The 20,209-nt window shown below is 40.6% G+C and overlaps 1 protein-coding gene across 4 annotated transcripts in view; it reads left to right on the top strand.

Annotated features, from left to right (window-relative positions):
* LOC137439654 (acetyl-CoA carboxylase) overlaps window positions 1-20,209 on the top strand; it is a 280,655-nt gene that overhangs the window by 143,995 nt on the left and 116,451 nt on the right. For 2 of the 4 annotated variants that reach the window (XM_078768287.1, XM_078768286.1), the window contains exons 25-32: window positions 536-649; window positions 5,043-5,156; window positions 6,172-6,261; window positions 6,728-6,846; window positions 10,721-10,744; window positions 16,377-16,529; window positions 17,070-17,175; window positions 18,011-18,124. In XM_078768287.1, coding sequence (XP_078624413.1) covers window positions 536-649; window positions 5,043-5,156; window positions 6,172-6,261; window positions 6,728-6,846; window positions 10,721-10,744; window positions 16,377-16,529; window positions 17,070-17,175; window positions 18,011-18,124 — 834 coding nt within the window. The remainder of the gene's footprint in view (window positions 1-535; window positions 650-5,042; window positions 5,157-6,171; window positions 6,262-6,727; window positions 6,847-10,720; window positions 10,745-16,376; window positions 16,530-17,069; window positions 17,176-18,010; window positions 18,125-20,209) is intronic. The other 2 variants (XM_078768288.1, XM_068135620.2) reach the window with 1 other exon arrangement.

The raw sequence follows: 20,209 nt of genomic DNA, 5'->3' as shown, positions 1-20,209 counted from the left end.
AATACAAATGACAAACAAACAATCAACTGACAGAAATATATATATATATATATATATATATATATATATATATATATATATATATATATATATATGTATATATATATATATATATATATATGTATATATATATATATATATATGTATATATATATATATATATATATATGTATATATATATATATATATATGTATATATATATATATGTATATATATATATATATATATATATATATATATATATATATATAAACAGAAATCGGGCGCTACTTTTGACTCACCCTGTATATATATATGTATGTACAGTATATAATTTGCTCTGTGATCCCTGGCTTTGTATAATGTGTGCCACCACCATTTTAGTTTTTGGATCCAGATGAGGCACATTTATGGTACTATCGCAAGTCTGTATGTTCATTGTGCTTTGCTACTTCATTAGCTGTGCATCTTGAACTTTTGACAGTGGCCTCGGTGGGACAGTGGGTCCTGGTTGTGTTGCACATTTTTTTTTGATCTTTTTTTTTTGCCATACAGGATCAACTTTGCGGTCGAGACCGAACGCTCACGGAGGAGCTTACAAACATCCTGAATGAGTTAACGCAGCTCAACAAAAACACTAATGCCAAGGTTGCTCTGAGGGCCAGGCAGGTGAGGTTTGGGACCATTGAATCTGGTTGGTTGAGCTCTTACACCCAACCCTGATCTAAAATCGCATTGTTTTAAACACTTTGATACCAGGAAATTGACATTATGAAATAATGAGCATGTGCTAAGTTTGTCACATGCTCAGCAGTTGCATGTTGGATTATTTTGGCAATTTTTATTGTGATAGGTATTCCCATTTGAGTACATAACCTGTTTGGTGTTCCCATTTGAGTATGCTGGATTCCCAAGTTTAAATCCACATCATTGTCCAATGTAGACAAATGTCCTTGTAATCCATGTAAAGGTAAATTTAATTCGTTGGAACTGATGCAGTTAATTTAAAGGATTTCCTTGTCCTGCACGTGATGTATGTACAGGCTCTTTCATGAGCTTTTGACACCAAAGACAACAAAGATTCTTTCAAACACTAAATGACTAAAGCATCTTGGGTTCACCCTGTAGGTCAATAGTCGTGAACCTACACTTACCTCCTCATATGACTCCTATGTTGACTGTCTTGTGTCGCTGAGGGTATGATAAGATTTGTCTGTGGTTCGGCGTTGAGTCCGTTGTTGTCTCGTTATCAGCATTCAGTCTGGTTCCTATATTGTCATTATTTGCCTTGCTGTGTCCCCGTCCTTTTAATGACGGTTAAATTCCCATAATTTATACCATTGTCACTGTGGTTTTTGAGCTGCGGACTCTCCCTCCACCATAACTAGGTTTTGGCGTCCAGGCCCGATTATTAAATTATTAACTTCACCACGCATGGCCTTGCGGTGCCTTGTTTTGTTTTGTTCAAAACTCAACCACCTTGTTCAACGACGACATATGTATTCTTCTCTGCTTGGGTTAATGTGTTAAAAAAGTTTGTCGATCACTGATGTCTTTGTGAAACGTTTGTTTATATGAAGTTATGCATGCACAGCAATTTGCTTTCCCAAGGAGTTACTAAAATGGCAATGAATTCGTATTGTTCCAAAATCAAATCTCCCTTATATATTGTTACGGATCCGAGGGACGGCACTCCCGTTAGCAAGGGGGGGGGGGGTGGGGGTGGTTAATCCCCTTGTCTTGGTAAGCTGGCCGTCCGACCGGTCCTGGGGGTATGACGTCATGCCCGGTCAGCGCTGAATAGGGTAGTAGGCCAATTCTTCCTATGACCTAAGTACCAGCGCCTTCCGATACGCGAGGAAATACTCCCGCCCGGGCCGCAGCGTAATAGATGGATTGCGCCGAGCGAAGCGAGCTGCGACGCGGGCCGTTAACAAAGGACTAAACCCGATTATAAGCGGTTTTGCCGAAATCGTGCCACAGATATTCAATAGGGAAAGCACGAAGACGATCGGACGAGAAAGAAACCAAAGTAAGAGGAGGAACAGGTATTTATTAACTATTTACACAACCAAAGAAACCAAAGGAGAAACGAAAGCAATATACAGAAGAAGAAGAAGACACAACGCAAATCCTTAAACAGCCTTACTTAAACCCACAGAACAATACAGACAGACTCACACGAATAGGGAATTGCAGGCAGGAATGGCTGGAGGAGATGATTCAGGTGGGACAACAGGTAGCTTGTTCTCCAGTCCCCAACTCGCACCACGAAGCAGATGAATCAGACCGCAGGAGCTCTCCGCGTGTCGTTTGGCGTGTGCGGGACTATCACAGAGCAACAGTAGGCCGGCTTCGGCGGTTACCCTCGCGGCTCAGCCGCGTACGTAATAAGCGAACAGTTCAATTAACCATGAATAATGCGCTCTTCAGTCACTCAATGCGTTCTCCCAATACCATTCGCTCGCGATGCGTGACCCCCTTCTCATCTCAAGTGAACTCGCCGATCGCCTCTCCTCACTCATCTCCATAAGCAGTCCCTCGCAGTTCCTTTTATTGGCCTTGGCCGTATCAAACCGCCAGCCCCGCTGACACGCCTACCGGTGGGCTCACCTCGGCGATGGTTGGTTGGCAAGGGCTCTCTGACTCCACCTTTGATGATGAGGTGGTGCCACGCCCATGATTTGGCGGCTCCTCCCCCCTTCTTCTCCGATCTTGGAGTTTTGCAATGGAGTTCGTGTGCAATGGAGTTTTGGCGGTGTAAGGCCAACGAAACAGCCCAATGCAACGGCGGCGAACGCCAACTTACTGGCACTTTGAAGAGACGATTGGGGCCTTGAAAGGGACCTATCTTATTTGATTGATGCAACGTAGAGTCAACTATTGGAAACACAGCCTTACCTGGAACACATAATAATGACATAACTATAGAGAGGTCCTAAAGTGTCCTATGTGTTGTACATGGACTAACTAAGGTGCAATCTTTAATTAACAGCCAATTAAGGGGACATGTACACAGGGGTCATTTACAAAGGAATTTACTACTAAATTTACATGTGAAGGTTCTAAAAACCGTAACAATATTTTTTATGCCCAAACAGCCAAAGGCACTGTGGATCCGTTATGTTTTTGGTTCTCCGTCTGGCTTTGCGTCTGTCCTGCTATCCATGTGTGTGTAGCACAATTTCGTTATCGCGATAACTTATGAACCACTGCAAGGATTTTGACCAAACTTGTACAAGTATGTATTGTGATGCAAAGATGACCTGAAAAGTTTTTGGGTTCATAAGGTGAAATGTCTATGGTCACGTGACCTGTAATTAAAAATCTTTGCTATCGCAATATCTGTGAAGCACAGAACGGATTTAAAGCAAACTTGGCACCAGTATCGACTGCGTTACAAAGGTGAACCGATTCAGTTTTGGGTTCCGCAGGTCAAACACTTGCTTTCTGCTGGTGATGTTCCCTTTGAAAATCATTTTGCAGATCATAACCTGAGTTGGAAACATTTGATGTGCCTCTCTTGTACTTATCTCTATTTCTCTCTCTGCCACGTGACCTTGAATTGATATCAAACGTTGCATAAGGTTGACACCTAACGCAGGTGGAGGCATACATAACTATTTACGCATTCGCATCAAATTTCAATTTTCTATTTTTTTGTGTTTTTCATTGTTCCAATATGACTTGAGCAAATGAACTGACCTGTTCTACCATTCAAAGTACAGATTTAATTTTGTAGATGTGTGGATGTGGATGTGTGGCAGTTGAGGTTGTGGCACGATACATGATGAACTAGAACAGCACTCAGTAGAGAGCATACCTCCGCCAGGTGAACAGATTACATTTTGTATCCCAGAATAGACCAGAAAATCACAATACAGAATCACATTTAATCAAAATCATCCGTCCACAACTTTTTGAGATATTCTACTTTATGTTGGTTTTATCCCCATCACTCAATGGTGAAGACTCACTTAAAAATAAAATAAGCGTCATATCCGAATCCATATTCAGATCTTCACCAAAATCAAATCGATTAGTCCTTGTCACACACACAACCTGTCCACAAAGTTTCGTCTGAATCCGTCCACAACCTTTTGAGATATCCTGCTATGCTATATGTTGGTTTTAGCCGCATCACTCAATGGTGAAGACTCACTTAAAAATAAAATAAGCATCATATCCGAATCCATATTCAGATCTTCACCAAAATCAAATCGATTAGTCCTTGTCACACACACAACCTGTCCACAAAGTTTCGTCTGAATCCGTCCACAACTTTTTGAGATATCCTGCTATATGTTGGTTTTATCCCCATCACTCAATGGTGAAGAATCATTTAACAAACTAGAACGGCACTCAGGAGAGAGCATATCTCCGCCTGGTTGGCCATATCGCTCAATGGTGACGAATCACTTAAAAATTCTACTAGCTGGATCCGGATCCAGATCTTCACCGAAATTGAATTGATTCTTCCTTATCACACACACAACCGGTCCACCAAGTTTCGTCCAAATCCATCCACAACTTTTTGAGATATCCTGCTATATATCGCTTTTGGCCCTATCTCCCAATGGTGAAGACTCACGTAAAAATTATACTAGCCGGATCCAGATCTGGATCTTCACCAAAATATAATCATTTCGTCCTTGTCACATACGCTACCTCTCTGCCAAATTTCGTCCAAATACGTCCACACCTGTCCACAACTTTTTGAGATATCCTGCTTTTTAATAATTTTTGGCCCTATATCCCAATGGTGAAGAATCATTTTAAAAAATTATACCAACCGGATCCAAAGCCGGATCTTCACCAAAATCTATTCATTTAGTCCGTGTCACATACACTATCTCTCTGCCAAATTTCGTCCGAATCCGTCCACAACTTTTTGAGATATATTTTTCACAGACATACAGACAGATAGGGGTGAAAACATAGCCTCCATCCACCTTTGGTGTTGGAAGTAAAAATATTTAGACATGCGAGTTGTGTTTTTGGAAATATAAAAATTCTCACCTTTGTTTAAATCATTCTCGTCTTATATTGTGCATTCTTGCAGGTGCTGATTGCCTCCCATTTACCATCATATGAGCTTCGGCATAATCAGGTCGAGTCCATATTCCTCTCTTCAATTGACATGTACGGCCATCAGTTCTGCCCAGAGAACCTGAAGGTGAGGGTTCTCACGTTTCGGAAGGATGTAAAGAGATTGCTATTTAAGAACATGTAGAGTAATTAAGTTTTGTGGACCAAGGGAGATGGAATTATTTCTACTAGCAACGGTACCCGCCCAATGGGCGGGGCTTCAATTGGGAGGCCCAAATGAAAAGGCAAAATATCAGAAATTGAAGGCTTTTTTCATTTTAAACGATTCATATAAACATCCATTGAATCCTATCACACACAAATTATCAAAATCTAAACAGTACATGGCGCCCATTTTGAAAAAAAGATTGAATTCTGCAAAACGGAAGCGGCCGCTACACGTCTTTCTCAGTCGCACATTTATGTGTGAAGAGTGCGCGCCGAATCTGTAACACGGAAGCGGCCGCTACACCTGTTTCTCAGTCGCTTTGCACATGCTACCGTGTTACTTCGGAGCCGCACATTTATATAGGAAGGGTTCATCAGGAGTCTATCTACTCTCTCCTGGTACGTAGAATTTCAACAAAAGCCACATCACTGTTCATATCGGTAAATATTATTCCATTGTGTTTGGAAAAACTGGAAAATTGGATAAATTGGAAAAACAATATGGCCTATTTCACTCCATGGGGTCCAAGGATTACCCACCCAAAATATCATTGCGATCAGTTTAGCCGTTTTTGTGGTACCTTCGGACGGACGGACATTTGGTGAATTATAGTAAGATAGTCGACCAGTCATTGTACCATGTAGCCTGTCTTAAAGGCTGTGCAGACTGACATGGAGTATGATGTTTATAAATACATTCTCTCCATTCCCACTATCATCTTTCTTGCATTCCTGAGCTCTGCCTCTGAATCTGTGCCGCTTCCTTGCTCCACACCTAGATGTGTGTCGCAATTTTCCAACATCTGATTATTTTGCTCTCGAAATACCAACGGTAGCAGCTCCACTTCCTTAAGTGCCTCTTTAGTCATTGCCGACCATTACGCTATACCATCGCTGTTGTACTTACTATTGTGGGTTTCTTTTGACACCTACAGAAGCTGATCCTGTCCGAGACATCTATTTTCGATGTCCTTCCAAACTTCTTTTTCCATAGTAATCAGGTGGTCCGGATGGCAGCGCTGGAGGTAATGTTTTTTTTTTGTCATGAATATTGAATCTGCTCGGTTTCTGTGGCACAGTTCCTTTTGGTAAAGATAAAATCACACAAGTTTGAGCTAATTACAAATCCTAATTTGACAATGCATGTGTGCCAGGAAGATGCTTTGAACCATTCTCTGTCACCTATTCTTTCGTTAATTTTTTTTGACCAGGGCATTTTTTCTCTTTTTTGAGTACATCCCACAGCTTTGTATCATGTATTGAACAGAGCAGTTTTTGAGCCATTCCATTATGGGCCCACTGGGTGATTTCAATCATTTCTCTTTAATCAATGCCAAATGTTTACTGAACTTGAAGTACAAAATTATTTTGGGGCACACCTGCATACAACCCTGCCTCCCCTAATCCCTCCATCCTCTAACTAATATACTGAAAGTACAAGGTATCTTCATTATTTTGCACAACGTAGAACATAGTTCTGTTCTCATGCAGGTTTACGTGCGCCGAGCATACATTGCATACGAGCTAAACAGTTTGCAGCATCAACAGCTCATGGATGGAACCTGCATCGTTGAGTTCCAGTTCATGCTGCCTTCATCTCATCCGAACAGGTGAATGAACATAAACTTTTCATGACACCGAGGGTTGAGCAGTCTTTACTAGCAGGGCTTGCATAGGGCATTGGTTGACAAGACTGTGAATTGATGAAAGCTTGAATACAAAGCAAGAACTTTGGTTTGTTGAAGAATCCGGAAGGTCATCGTGACATACTGCCATTAATTCCTGAAGTTCAGACCCTTTGTTTAACTTTCCTACCTTGATGAGAAATGGAGCATCTCTGTCTTATTCATTTTGACCTTTCACACCATATAATGGTGATTAATTTTTTTTCCATCGACTATGGAGGGGCTTGTATGCAATAAATGAAGACCAAGGACGTGTGCATGTGTGTGCCATTTTGGAGCTGGTCGAACAAGCAAATAATTGAAGTGCTATGGTGGGAATTGCAATATTGCATCTCGGTGGGTTCTAAGAGCACTTTGTTGGATTGAGGAATTGTACATAGCAAGTTATATCTAGATCCATCGCCATGAGTCCCACAGATGGATATGGTGGCAGAATGTGGAATTTGTTCAGGGTGTCGGCAGTGATCCACTATCCTTCGAAATATGCGATGGAATGTTTAACATCAACTGATGATTGCTCACAGACGGGACCCCAGATCGATGTCATATCCGACGGACGATGCACTCACTGATGGAATGCCCTGTCCGCAAAACACTAAGGTGACAGTTTATAGTCAAATCAGGAATCGAGCACAAACTAAACAGCTCACCACAAGTGTGCTACCTTTGTGCTATCTTGTCAACCCGAAATGAGACAATTGCCAAAATAGTGTACGCATGAGATTTTGAATATTTGCCATATAGGCTTTATTGCAGCTGCTAAAAACTATTTGTTACAAAGCTATAGAGTATAGAGCTTGCCAATTGCTTGCAAGCATTCAATCTATCAGTGAGTTATGAGTATTCAGACCTCCATGTTGTTTATTCCTGTTGTTTATTCCAGATTATGCCTCTTATCATCATTGAAATGATTTGTATATCCAATGATATGTTTGGTACACTCGATAACTCTTTGACTTTAAAGGTGATTCCATTTTTTTTGCACACAAAGTTGAGGCTCGTAGAGGAGCGAGAGCATGAAATGGATCAGGATATAACAGAACAAAAGGAGCAATAGAAAGCGAGGGGGAAACACACCAATAGCAGGACTTAGGGACAAAATAGACGGAGACTTGGAGAAACTAGAACGGCACTCAGTAGTGAGCATACCTCCGCCTGGTTGGCCATATCACTCAATGGTGAAGAATGACTTTTAAAAAATTCTAGTAGCCGGATCCGAATCCGGATCTTCACCAAAATCTAATCATTTCGTCCTTGTCACATACGCTACATCTCTGCCAAATTTCGTCCGAATCCATCGACAACTGTTTGAGATATTTTGTTCACAAACAAACAGACAAGCAGACAGACAGACAGGGGTGAAAACATAACCTCCATCCACCTTTGGTAGTGGAGGTAATAAGGGATGTGGGGAAGAATGAGGGGTAGCAGAGAGGACGCATGGGGCAGACAAGATGGATACAGAAGAAAACACTCAGGAAGGAAAATCTGGACATTTGGAAGGAGGAGGGATTTGATTTTGTGTGAGAGGGGCAGTTAACGACGGTGGAAAAGATCATGGTTTTAGATTGGCGGTGATCTAATATGGTGGTGAACAGCTGTCTTGAAGACCAGGAGGGTGGAGTGGGATTGAAGAGAGTGAGGGAGTTTGTTCCAGAGGCGGGAGAAAAGAGGAATGAAGGAGTGAAGGTGAGCAGAGAGTCTTGATTTTGGCAGTTTGACCATAAGAGGCAGATCTTGTGCGACCTGTAGGAATATTTGCGGGACAGAGCCCAGAGAGAGCTGAGGATTGGCGGTGATCTAATATGGTGGTGAACAGCTGTCTTGAAGACCAGGAGAGAAGAAGGAGATTGAAGAGAATGTGGAAGTTGGTTGGAAGGAATGAAGTTGGAAGGAATGAATGAGTGGAGATGAGCAGTGATCCAGGGAGGAGGTAATTTTGTTGTATTATATCAATTTTTCTTTCTTGCCACAATGATAGTCATTGTCAGTGTTGCTAACTACCAACACAAGTGAGGTCAAAAGCAGGACTAAAACTTGTAACTTCACATTGAAACGCATATATTTCCCTTCATTTCTCCAATGTCGGCAATGATGCCTCTGAGGAAAATATAAAAAGGACAAAGAGACTTGTGTCCTCGTAATTTGAAACTTCCAAATGTCTGGGTGTGAAAGACAGATGCAACCTGGCGAGGAAATGAGAAATTAAGCCGGAAACCCACAGATAATTATTTAATGGATTTCTCAATACAATTGATCATAATGAAGCCATTTGAAAGAAGCTGAGTGCTTCTTGATATCAAATAGGCAATATAACCTTATTTTTCAATTTAAAAAAATAACCGATGGTATTCATATTTGTGGAGTACAAAAACGATATGCAGAAATCTTTTTGTACACACTGTCGAGGCTCGAAGAAGAGCTCGAACAAAGAACAGAACAGTGACAATGCAGGGGAAGGTGGAGACCCACCAGAGAGACATTTGGAGGAAGAACAGGTGAGGGGAAGAATGGGAGAGAGATTTGAGGATGAAGAAGCTATATACAAACTCAAACACACCAAGACGGGGGTGAAAGACCAGGAAAAGACCGGGAAGGGAACACTGGGGATGAAACAGTAATTGAACCAAAAAAATGGAAATATGGGTGGAGGGATATTGGCGAAAACACAATAACCTAAAAAATATTGGGTAGGCTCAGGAAGGATTGATCAGGATAAAAAAAACATCGTGATTATGGATGGGGGATGACCTAAGGTGAAGGTGAGGTCCAGAGATTCAGCTTTGTCGCTGAAGATGCCATTGATTTTGAGGCCCTTGGTCTTCACCGCATCAATATGTGGAAGGTGTGAGGCATGGGCACCGGCTGAAATGGGAGAATGAGCAGTACTCTATCGAGCTGTGCATGTGAAGGCTTTGTAGGTTTTTCTAGTTCGGATTTGCAAAGGAAAGACTTGACACGACGGGTGATGCCCAGTCGGCTACTTGGTTTGGAGGCCAACTCTGATATGTCGTTTTGCTCAAGAGCGATCATGGCTGATAGTATGGCCTAAAAGTTTGAGGGACTAAACTTCTTCAAGTGGTTTGTCACAGAAGTAGATAGATTTTATAATTTCTGATCTTTTGTTCAGAAAATTCCAAGTCGGAACGAAAATTCCAAGTCGGAAATCGGAACGACTCAAAGTCGACAAAACCTTTGTCCATAGTTCCATGGAGTACTACACAGCTGTCTTGGAGCAATTCCAAGTCTGACTACATGGGCTTGGGTCCCACCCTCACAGCCTTCTTTCTTGGATTCTATTCATTCTGAATTTTTCAACATTTTGGAATTTCCAGCGATGAGGCTGAAACATAAGGGTTCTGCTGCCCTCACATCGCAGGCAGGTCAGTTTATTCTCTGTTTTTTAACGCCTCTCCTCTAGTCTAACTCTCTCTGCTCTCTCAGACGCTCAAACCACCCCCCAACAAATCCAGGATACACGTGTTCTTCCAGTAACCGCTCCTGGTTAAACCTCCAAAATCCAGGCTGACTGCACACCTTTGATCCTTCTGATCCTTAAAATAAATGTTTGTTGTAATACTTTTGTGATGTAAACAGTCAGGTCAGCATGCACTGTTTCAATAATGGTTCCAAAGTGAGTATTCGTAGTGACTTGGTTTGATACATGCTTGAGACATTTTCACAAGACCTTTGCTGCCAATACATTTGAGCATTTGAGCATTTCTGTTTCCCACTTTCCATCATCCTGTTTGCTATTGGTGGACATTGCTGCCTTTAATCTGGTTGATTTCTCTTACAGGGGCAGCTGCCCAGCTCTGAGCAGGTATTCACGGGGCCTACGCTAGCCTCAGTAACAAAAAAGAGCTTAGCATGGCACATTGACGTTACTTCAAGCATGTTTATATTTAGCATGAAGACAATCTATTGGATGTTTTTGCTTTGCTAGGTATTTGATCATGGCTGATGTAGGTGCCACTGTTTGAGGTTCTGCCTTAGCCATTGCCTATCATATTGTACTTTGTTTCCATGCTGGGCACCCAGGAGAACTCGCCTCAGTCTGGGGTCACGCTTCTAATTTGGGCTTCTCCACAATTGACGAATTCTCTGCATCATGAGTCTGTGAAAGTAGGCAGTTGTGTAACAGGTGTTGGCTCAAAGGCATTGTTTCAAATCTGTGTGGGTGTCGTTGACTGGGATGATCCTTTCCATGAGTCACTTTGTAAATGTGCATTTTGAAAATATAACTAATACACCCGCTCCCCTTGGGAGCGGCAGGAAGGGTCATGTTATTATCCTCTTTGGGTATATAGATTACAGTAGATCTAGGCTTGGGGCCGTTAGTCTGTGGGAGATGCGATCAGGGCTGCCAAGAGCCAGAATGGGCAATACCAAGTGTCGGGGCCCCTTAATTTTTTTAAAATTTTAATCGACCTATAGCTAAGGAGGTTTCCGCATTTTCGTCAGACCAAACACATGCCATGGTCCAGGGAAATCAGTTTGTTTTTTCTTTCTATTTCTTTGGTAGGTGCAGAAAACACTCCACTACCGACACCCAATAAGGAAAATTTATATTTAATATTACACACACACACACACACACACACACACACACACACACACACACACACACACACACACACACACGGCTCTTTTATGGTATAGATGAACGGATTCGTTAACTTATTTCATCCGGATGGGGTTTGGCCAACATTCCTGTGTTTATTTACATCATTACCACATTTATCATAATGTAAGTTGTTCCCACAGCAGTTTATTTCACGAAGGAGGGAATCGCCCTGAGGGACTTGGAGGGAAACATAAAATAAAACTGTACACAGTGTTTCATCGTCACAAACAATCATTATATGAAAAAAAGAAAAGAAATTGAAGGAATAATTATGGTCCCCTATTATGTCCGGGCCCCGGGTGGTCAACCCCCCTCCCCCCCCCCCCCCCCCTCCCACCCCCCTATCGGCAGCCCTGGATGTGGTAAGCATAAAATGCCTCAAGAACGCTGGGTTTCCTTGAAACCTTGGAGGACAAAAGGAGTGAGATCAAGCATCTCAAATGGGTATTGAAAGCCAATGGCTACCCAGACCACCTCTGCCCAAAAAAAATGAAATGGTACTGGCAGCTCCAAGAACCCAGGACGTGCCACAGGAACCACTTAAGGGCTTCTGCGTGCTACCATTTGTGCTAGGAGTAGCCCAAAGGATTGGCAGCATTTTGAGACCGGTCGGGGTGAGGGTTAACCACCAACCGATATACACCTTGAGACGTGCACTGACCAAGGTCAAAGACAAAAGACAAAAGAATGACTGCGCAGGTGTGGTGTACACCATTCCATGTGACGGTGGTGGAGAATACATAGGCGAGACTGGAAGAACCTTAGGCCAGCGCATTAATGAACACCACAAGGCCTTTGAGTGTAATCACCCGGAAAGATCTGCTATCGCCAAGCATGGAATAAGGGTGGGCCATGTTCCTCTATGGGACAATGTGAACGTGCTGGCGGCATCCCCGAACCGGGCCAGGAGGCGAATACTGGAGGCCTGGCACACTGGCCAAATGAGGGCACCGTTGACAGAGGAGACTGTGGCGTTACCACAGGCATACGGACCTCTCATGCATAAATACACCAGAGAGACACCAATGCTGGGAGGAGGACAAGGACACAGTGGGACATAACCGACAAGGATAACAAAACACAATACACCGCTCAAACACGCACAAAACACTGGCAACACAAGCCTCTCACGGGTCAATGGTCACAAGGTCTCGCAACACAGCCTTGTGATTGGTTGATAGAATAGGCCCACCCCTTCCCCCAGGTATATCTGGGAGGAGGCAAACAAGGGAACTTCTCTTGATAAAGGCTAGTGGAGGTCCAGTGCACGCTGGGTTGTTGGCCGAAAGGTTGGGTTTTTAAGACAAGCTGTAGGTTGGAGAACGGAAAAATGGATGTAGTATATATATATATATATATATATATATATATATATATATATATATATATATATATATATATATATATATATATATATATATATACATATATATATATACATATATATATATATATATATATATATATATATATATATATATATACATATATATATATACACAAAGAATTAAGTTAAGCACCCCCCCCCCCGTTTTTTTACAACCTCGCACATTACAAGTTTGTTGTCGTCAAAACAGTGTAATATACCCATGATATTGCTATATTTTCTGGAGAAGTGATATTATGGTCACATAAAAACATAACAATCATGCCGTTTTCAATATTTTATTCTGAATAATTTAAGGTGAAATTTTTTGGGAATTTTAGGCATATTTTCACCTCAATTTAAGTATGGAGCTATAGGTCCATCACGGACAGTGTGGATGACGTTTATGTTTTCTAACGTACAGTCATTGTTCTGAGAAGACCTCTAGCGATCTTTGCGTCAATAACGTGTGTAGGACCCACGTGATCGGATCACTGACTCAACCAATCACTTTTTTTCACTTTGATCACTCAATTTCATCAATGGATAATTGCTAATGTCATACCAATCATTATTTGATCTCACATACCTTAGAATATATGCCAATGTATACATATACACAAAGAATATATATTAGGGGGTGCTTACCTTAATTCGTTGTGTAGGGGTGCTTAACTTAATTCTTTGTGTATATATATATATATATATATATATATATATATATATATATATATATATATATATATATATATATATATATATGTATATATGTATATATATATATATATATATATATGTATATATATGTATATATATATATATATATATATATGTATATATATGTATATATATGTATATATATGTATATATATGTATATATGTATATATATATATATATGTATATATATGTATATATGTATATATATATATATATATATATATATATATATATATATATATATATATATATATATATATATATATATATATATATATAATCGTTAGATTAAATAAGACGCGGACGTAGCTTCAGGACGTCGATCTTTAATTGTCGACAAGCTTTCGACCAACAAAGGTCTTCTTCTGAGTCAGCCCCAAGTTCAACGGAAGTGAACACTTCAACACTTCCGTTGAACTTGGGGCTGACTCAGAAGAAGACCTTTGTTGGTCGAAAGCTTGTCGACAATTAAAGATCGACGTCCTGAAGCTACGTCCGCGTCTTATTTAATCTAACGATTAATATATTCAATACAAATGAGACGCCCTGCTCGTACTTTGGAGTTTCTACTATTTCTTACAGTTATATATATATATATATATATATATATATGTGTATATATATATATATATATATATATATATATATATATATATATATATATATATATATATGTGTATATATATATATATATATATATATATATATATATATATATATATATATATATATATGGCTCTTTGTAAGAGAATAGTTTTATTTATGTTGACTCTATAGATGCAACATCTGATATAATTTAGATTCTCTTTTGGAAAATGTAAGACAAGTTTTTTTTGGAGGGGGAGGGGGAGGAGGTTGGTGTAGTGGGGTGACATCACCTGACGTAAAGATAAATCGAATGAGGATCTCTGCCACTGCAGTGGTTCGTAAGCTATAAAGTATGTTTTTGTTTTGTATTTGGCAAGTTGGATCATAAAGTCCCACAATAAATTTTTTTTTTTAAATTTATTTGCGAAGTTTTACCTGAACTGTCGACTTCTACATCAAACTCTGCTGGTTATTGCCCTTTTATCAACCAGCTTAGTTGAACTTTGGTAACGAACCAAGAGAAGATGCATTTTACTCGAGTTGTTACAAATACAAGTATCCAATGCTTTCCACACAACTTGTTTCCGTCATCCTGCTGATGGCCCTTTCAGCCAGAATGGAGCTTCCAAAAATCCGGAAATAAAATACATGTGTCCCATTGAACTCCCACTTAATTGTTGAAGCTTGTCCAGTGCTTTATGGATCCGTGAATTTAATCTTCGGGAAAGTTGCATTTTACCTGGTGATGTGCTTGGCATGCAATTCGGTCGGAATTTTGAGGTGACCGTAGTCATGTACAGATGTCCTTCGATTTACGAATGCTCGGTTTTCTGGGGGGTTTATTTCGTGATAACAAAATTTTTACGCCATTTTTTTTGATTTGCATTTTTTGCACCAACGAAATTCAAATATTGTGCAGGAGAGTAGAGCGATATGAAGGAAATTTCAAACAGCGCTCCCCACCTTTAGTGAGTCACGTCACAGCCATATGTACAGGCATATGACACATCTAGCACAGCATCAAGCATCTGTCTACCTTTGTTCGCCATCTTGTGCCTGTCATTGTGAAGTGCTCCATCATTTAAAATAGCCCGTGAACTCACTCATCCCTCAAGGTGTTCAGCAAGACCTCAAGCTCAACTGCGGCCCCAAGGAAACGTTCTCGCCTGGCTATAACTCTGCCCACGAAGACCTTTAAAATAATGGAAAAGCGTTTTCGATTTACGTTTTTTTTCGGTTTACATGACATTTTCCATGAACGCATGCCTTTCGTAAATCAAGGGATACATGTATTATTATTTTTTTGTGGGGGTTAGGGTGGAGTAGGAGAGGCTGTGACCACGCATGCACTTGCTGTGTGCTCCACTGACTTGCACGCGCATGTCGAGGTAGACATTGCAGCATGATCTTTAACCTTTCATCCACAACCCGCATCAACATCCTTGTGCTAAATCGAACGAAACGTGTACACAGTACGTCTGCATTACGCACGCATCGTCCTGGTCTACTTACCGTAACGTTATTTACCATTTAACGTCTTTCCCTCCCTAAACCCCCACCTTCCCATACAAGATATTAACTTGTCCATTCACATCTCTGCAGCTGTCATGCCATGATTGATGATACCTTTTAAGCATGAATTTTACCTTGCATTCCCCTTATTATATTGCCATTGTTAACTTTGTGCTCTCCCATTTTAACCGTGAATATGTGATAATTCCACCTGCCCAAATAACAGCTTGATTAATGTGTGTTAAAATCAATTGATCAAGCATATATAACACTCAAAAACAGGCAGGTGGCATATTATTATGAGGAATATGAAGGACTCCAGCTAGCTTTTAAAGTTGCTTGTCCTGTCCTCATTAACGTTTACGTGTATTCATTCTCCAGTTAGGGGGAAACTGGTTATTGCATACAGAGGCAGGATATTGGTCCACAGTACTCATAAAGAAGTACACAATTTTTGGTTCACACCTTAAAGCTAAGTTGGAACATGAATGCTTCAGGAACCGATTGAACAGGATTTTGAAATGGCTTTTTGACATTGTTCTTTAATTTGCTGTTGCTCAGCATTTCCCCATCGACCAATCTGACCCTTCAATTGTCTCTTCCCCCTTCTCTCGTATCGACCCCTTGATCCACTTTGCTTCCAGAATGTCGGCGATGACCAATGTTTCTCAGGCTCACTGCGTGGGCATGGTACACTCTGGAAGTGACCAGGAAATCCTGATACACAACGCGTACAGCCCGCCATGCCAGCGCATGGGTGCCATGGTCGCTTTTGAAACCATTGAGGCGTTTTCGAGGTTGGTGTTCTCCTTTTTTTCTTGCGTTCACCCGTTCATATTGTCGTGTACCTTGTGCATACGTGTCTGGCTCTTTGGCCCCTTTCATTGCATCCGCCTCCGTAACGCCTCTCACAATGAGTTATAAAACAGAAATTTGGGGTTTTATTTTGCATCTAAATATCGAAATATGAAGTGCAAAGCTAATACGTCATGCCCACTGACATTGAGAAGCTTGGAGGAAATTAATGAAAGGCCTCACCTCCGATATAATAATGTTTCGGTTGATGGGTTTGCGTTGCGTTGTATTGTAATTCCATACCACTCAAGTCTTTCATGTTTTTCCAATACGTTTTCAAAGTAAACATCGCAATGCACAATCTTGTATATCGGAATCTGTGCTGCAGTGGCTTTGTGAAGAGCTTTTGCGTTTCGAGTTGTTTTAATCATTCTTTTTTGTTGCGAGAGGGAGGTGAGAGGTTCCCCGAACAGGATCAAAAGAGGGGATCGTTTCAAAATGTAATTGCACACACAGCACCTTGTTTTCTCTTCCAATGGCAGAAACTTTGAGGAGCTTCTGAAGTGCTTTTCTGACTCGTCTGCCGAATGCTCAAACGTCTTCAGCGATTCCTCCCAGTTGTCACTGTATGATGAGGATGACAACAAAGTATGTTTATGAGGATGACAACAAAGTATGTTTACTCCTTTCAGTCGCATTTATATGTGCAGTCCTGTCTCTGTTACTCAGGGACCACAGGCCTCTGTGTTGACTTTAAACTTAATTCCTTTCACTTGTGATGTTTTCATCATTATTTATTATACTCCCCCACACCCTAATCTCACACCAATGGACCGCATGGTGCTGTCACTGCATAGACACCTTCTTATAAAGTTTTAAATGTAGGACAGACAGACCAGTGGATGTAAATGGAAAACTAGTCTGGCGTCTGTGTCAATGTCAAAAGGGGATGCTTTATGCTTGCTTCCCACGGTGGTTATCAAACCTCGAATGACGTTTTGTTGATTCCACCCAATGGCTATGAAAGTTGAATCGCGTATTGCTTTCTCACTTTTAACGAATGGTGTTCATCCAGCCTGTTGGTATTGCGCAACACATTTAGAAGATGTTCCTATATTTTATCGGAATGCAAGTTGTGTGTGTGTACTTTGGAGGTGGTTATTGTCACGACTGTAATCATTTCCTGAGGCATGGGAGTAATTATGTTGCAGTTCTTGTGACATACCCAACATTTTGTTATGACGAAACGTGTTTGTGTTGTCCTTCTAATTTCTGTATATTTTAATTGCTCCATTTGTCATGCAAAAACGTTGCATCTCAATAACTGCTTCAGTGAATGTCGAACTCTATGATGCTGTGAACTATGTTCTTGACACTCCCTGTCTTTTTCAATTTTGCTTTTCTTTTTGTTTAATGTAATGCAAAATTTGAAAACAAAAATACATAGATTTGCGAACGTATTTTAATTTTCACTTTTTCCAAGGGTTCCTTGGATGACCCCATACACATTCTCAATGTGGCCTTCAAAGGTGACATTGATGCTATTGGAGAGGATGACACCGTTGTCAAAACCTTTCGTGACTTTACTCACTCTAAGGTACGAATCTTTGCTTTTATCCTGTTGTTGTTGAAATTGATCATTTCTGCATCTCGTTTAACTTTATACTTATTGTATTTCACTGCCCTTCACTTCATATATATATATATATATATATATATATATATATATATATATATATATATATATATATATATATATACACACACACACACACACACACACACACACACACACACACACACACACACACACACACACACACACACACACACACACACACACACACACACACACACACACACACATACATACACATACATACATACATACATACATACATACATATATACATATATACATATACAGTGGAACCTTGACTTACGAGTTTAATTCGTTCTGTGACCGAGCTCGTAACTCAATTTGCTCGTTTCTCAAATTAAATTTCCCCATTAAAATGCATTGAAATGCTATTAATCCGTTCCAGCCCGCCAAAAACCACACCAATTTTTTTTAAAATATGCAGTATATATAAAAATATCTCGCGCTTTATATTTCACCTGTATGCAGCATACAAGTTGGCAGGATGGCCTGGACTGGAGGTACGCACACTTGACTCTAAACTGTCCAGCCTGGGTTTGAATCCCGACCCAGCTATAACCTGTCATGTCGGTGTTTCACAGGCAGGGTGATTCATCAATGTGTGTACCGCTAAACTGGGCGCCCCGTTTGCGTCCCATTAGTTGTTGGATGTTAAGGATCTCACCGTGTCTTCCACAAAGAGAAGGCGAGCTATCGCCGGCACTCTGAACAAGTTGTGGCCTGGCATGCTCTTCTCCTCTGCCGTTATATACGTCCTCCTCGGCATCTTTTTCCAGAAGAGCCCTGTCTCGTCACAGTTGAAGATTTGCTGGGGGATGTATCGTTCGGCTTCTATCAGTTCGGCAAAAGTTATAATAAAATCTTCAGCTGCCTTCACATCCGCCTCACCAAGTCGACAACACGCACACCTCGCTCATGTTTTTCGACGATTGCGTGTTTTATATCCAAGCACATCATCCTCTTCTTCTTCTCAGTACTGCCCTTGGCACTCAATTACTTAGGACCCATGGTTAAAACTAAGAAATTTTCCAAAATAACCAACATGCGAAAACAAAACAGCAGCGATATACGGCAGATATGCTTGCACGGCAAGATAACCACGTGACCGGAACCCACCTGGTGGCGGCTGGCGTAAGCTCCAAAATAACCAAAATGCGAAAACAAAACAGCAGCGATATACGGCAGATATGCTTGCACGGCAAGATAACCACGTGACCGGAACCCACCTGGTGGCGGGTGGCGTAAGCTCGTAACTCAGATCTCGGCTCGCATCTCAAAGCAATAAACCGCCCGAGCGACGGCTCATATCTCGGAAAACTCGTAAGTTGGTGCACTCGTAAGTCAAGGTTTCACTGTATATATATATATATATATATAAAATTTTATTTATATATATATATATATATATATATATATATATATATATATATATATATATATATATATATATATATATATATATCTATATATAATTATATATGAAGTGCTATTATATATGAATATACTATATATATACAGTATATGCAATTACTTCTCTTCTCTTCATTTATAATAATAAAAGGCAGTGTCCGTTCGTCCGTCTGTCTCCTCCATCACTCCAAAACCATGAAACCTAGCGGCCCCAAACTTTGCATACATACTCCTGTACCTCCAACAGATTGCAAGGATGAAAACTGGGTGTTTTGGTGTGTTATAACACCCTTTTTGAAGATGATTAACGAGGTGCTCATAAGAAAAACACCCGAAAAAGGCTTACCAATATGGCGGCCCGCCATCTTGGTCAGCCTACTGCACCTCGCTGGGTTCTTAAGCCACCATTTTGTTTTGGCCTCCTCAAACGTGCCTTACCTTGGAAACACGATCGATTGTCATTACGTAATTGAAGCTTATCATCAAAATCTGGATTCGGACGTGAGGATTGGATGCTGTAGAGTGTAGACTAAATAAATGTCTAAATCTGGAATGAAATCTGACACAATTTACCATATCTAGCAATTTTATAACTAAGTGTATATATTCATT

Source organism: Myxine glutinosa, chromosome 14, assembly GCF_964187855.1.
Source record: "Myxine glutinosa chromosome 14, kmMyxGlut1.1, whole genome shotgun sequence".
Taxonomy (NCBI): domain Eukaryota; kingdom Metazoa; phylum Chordata; class Myxini; order Myxiniformes; family Myxinidae; genus Myxine; species Myxine glutinosa.
The sequence above is the reverse complement of the archived record's forward strand: the minus strand, read 5'-3'. Positions and strand labels throughout refer to the sequence as shown.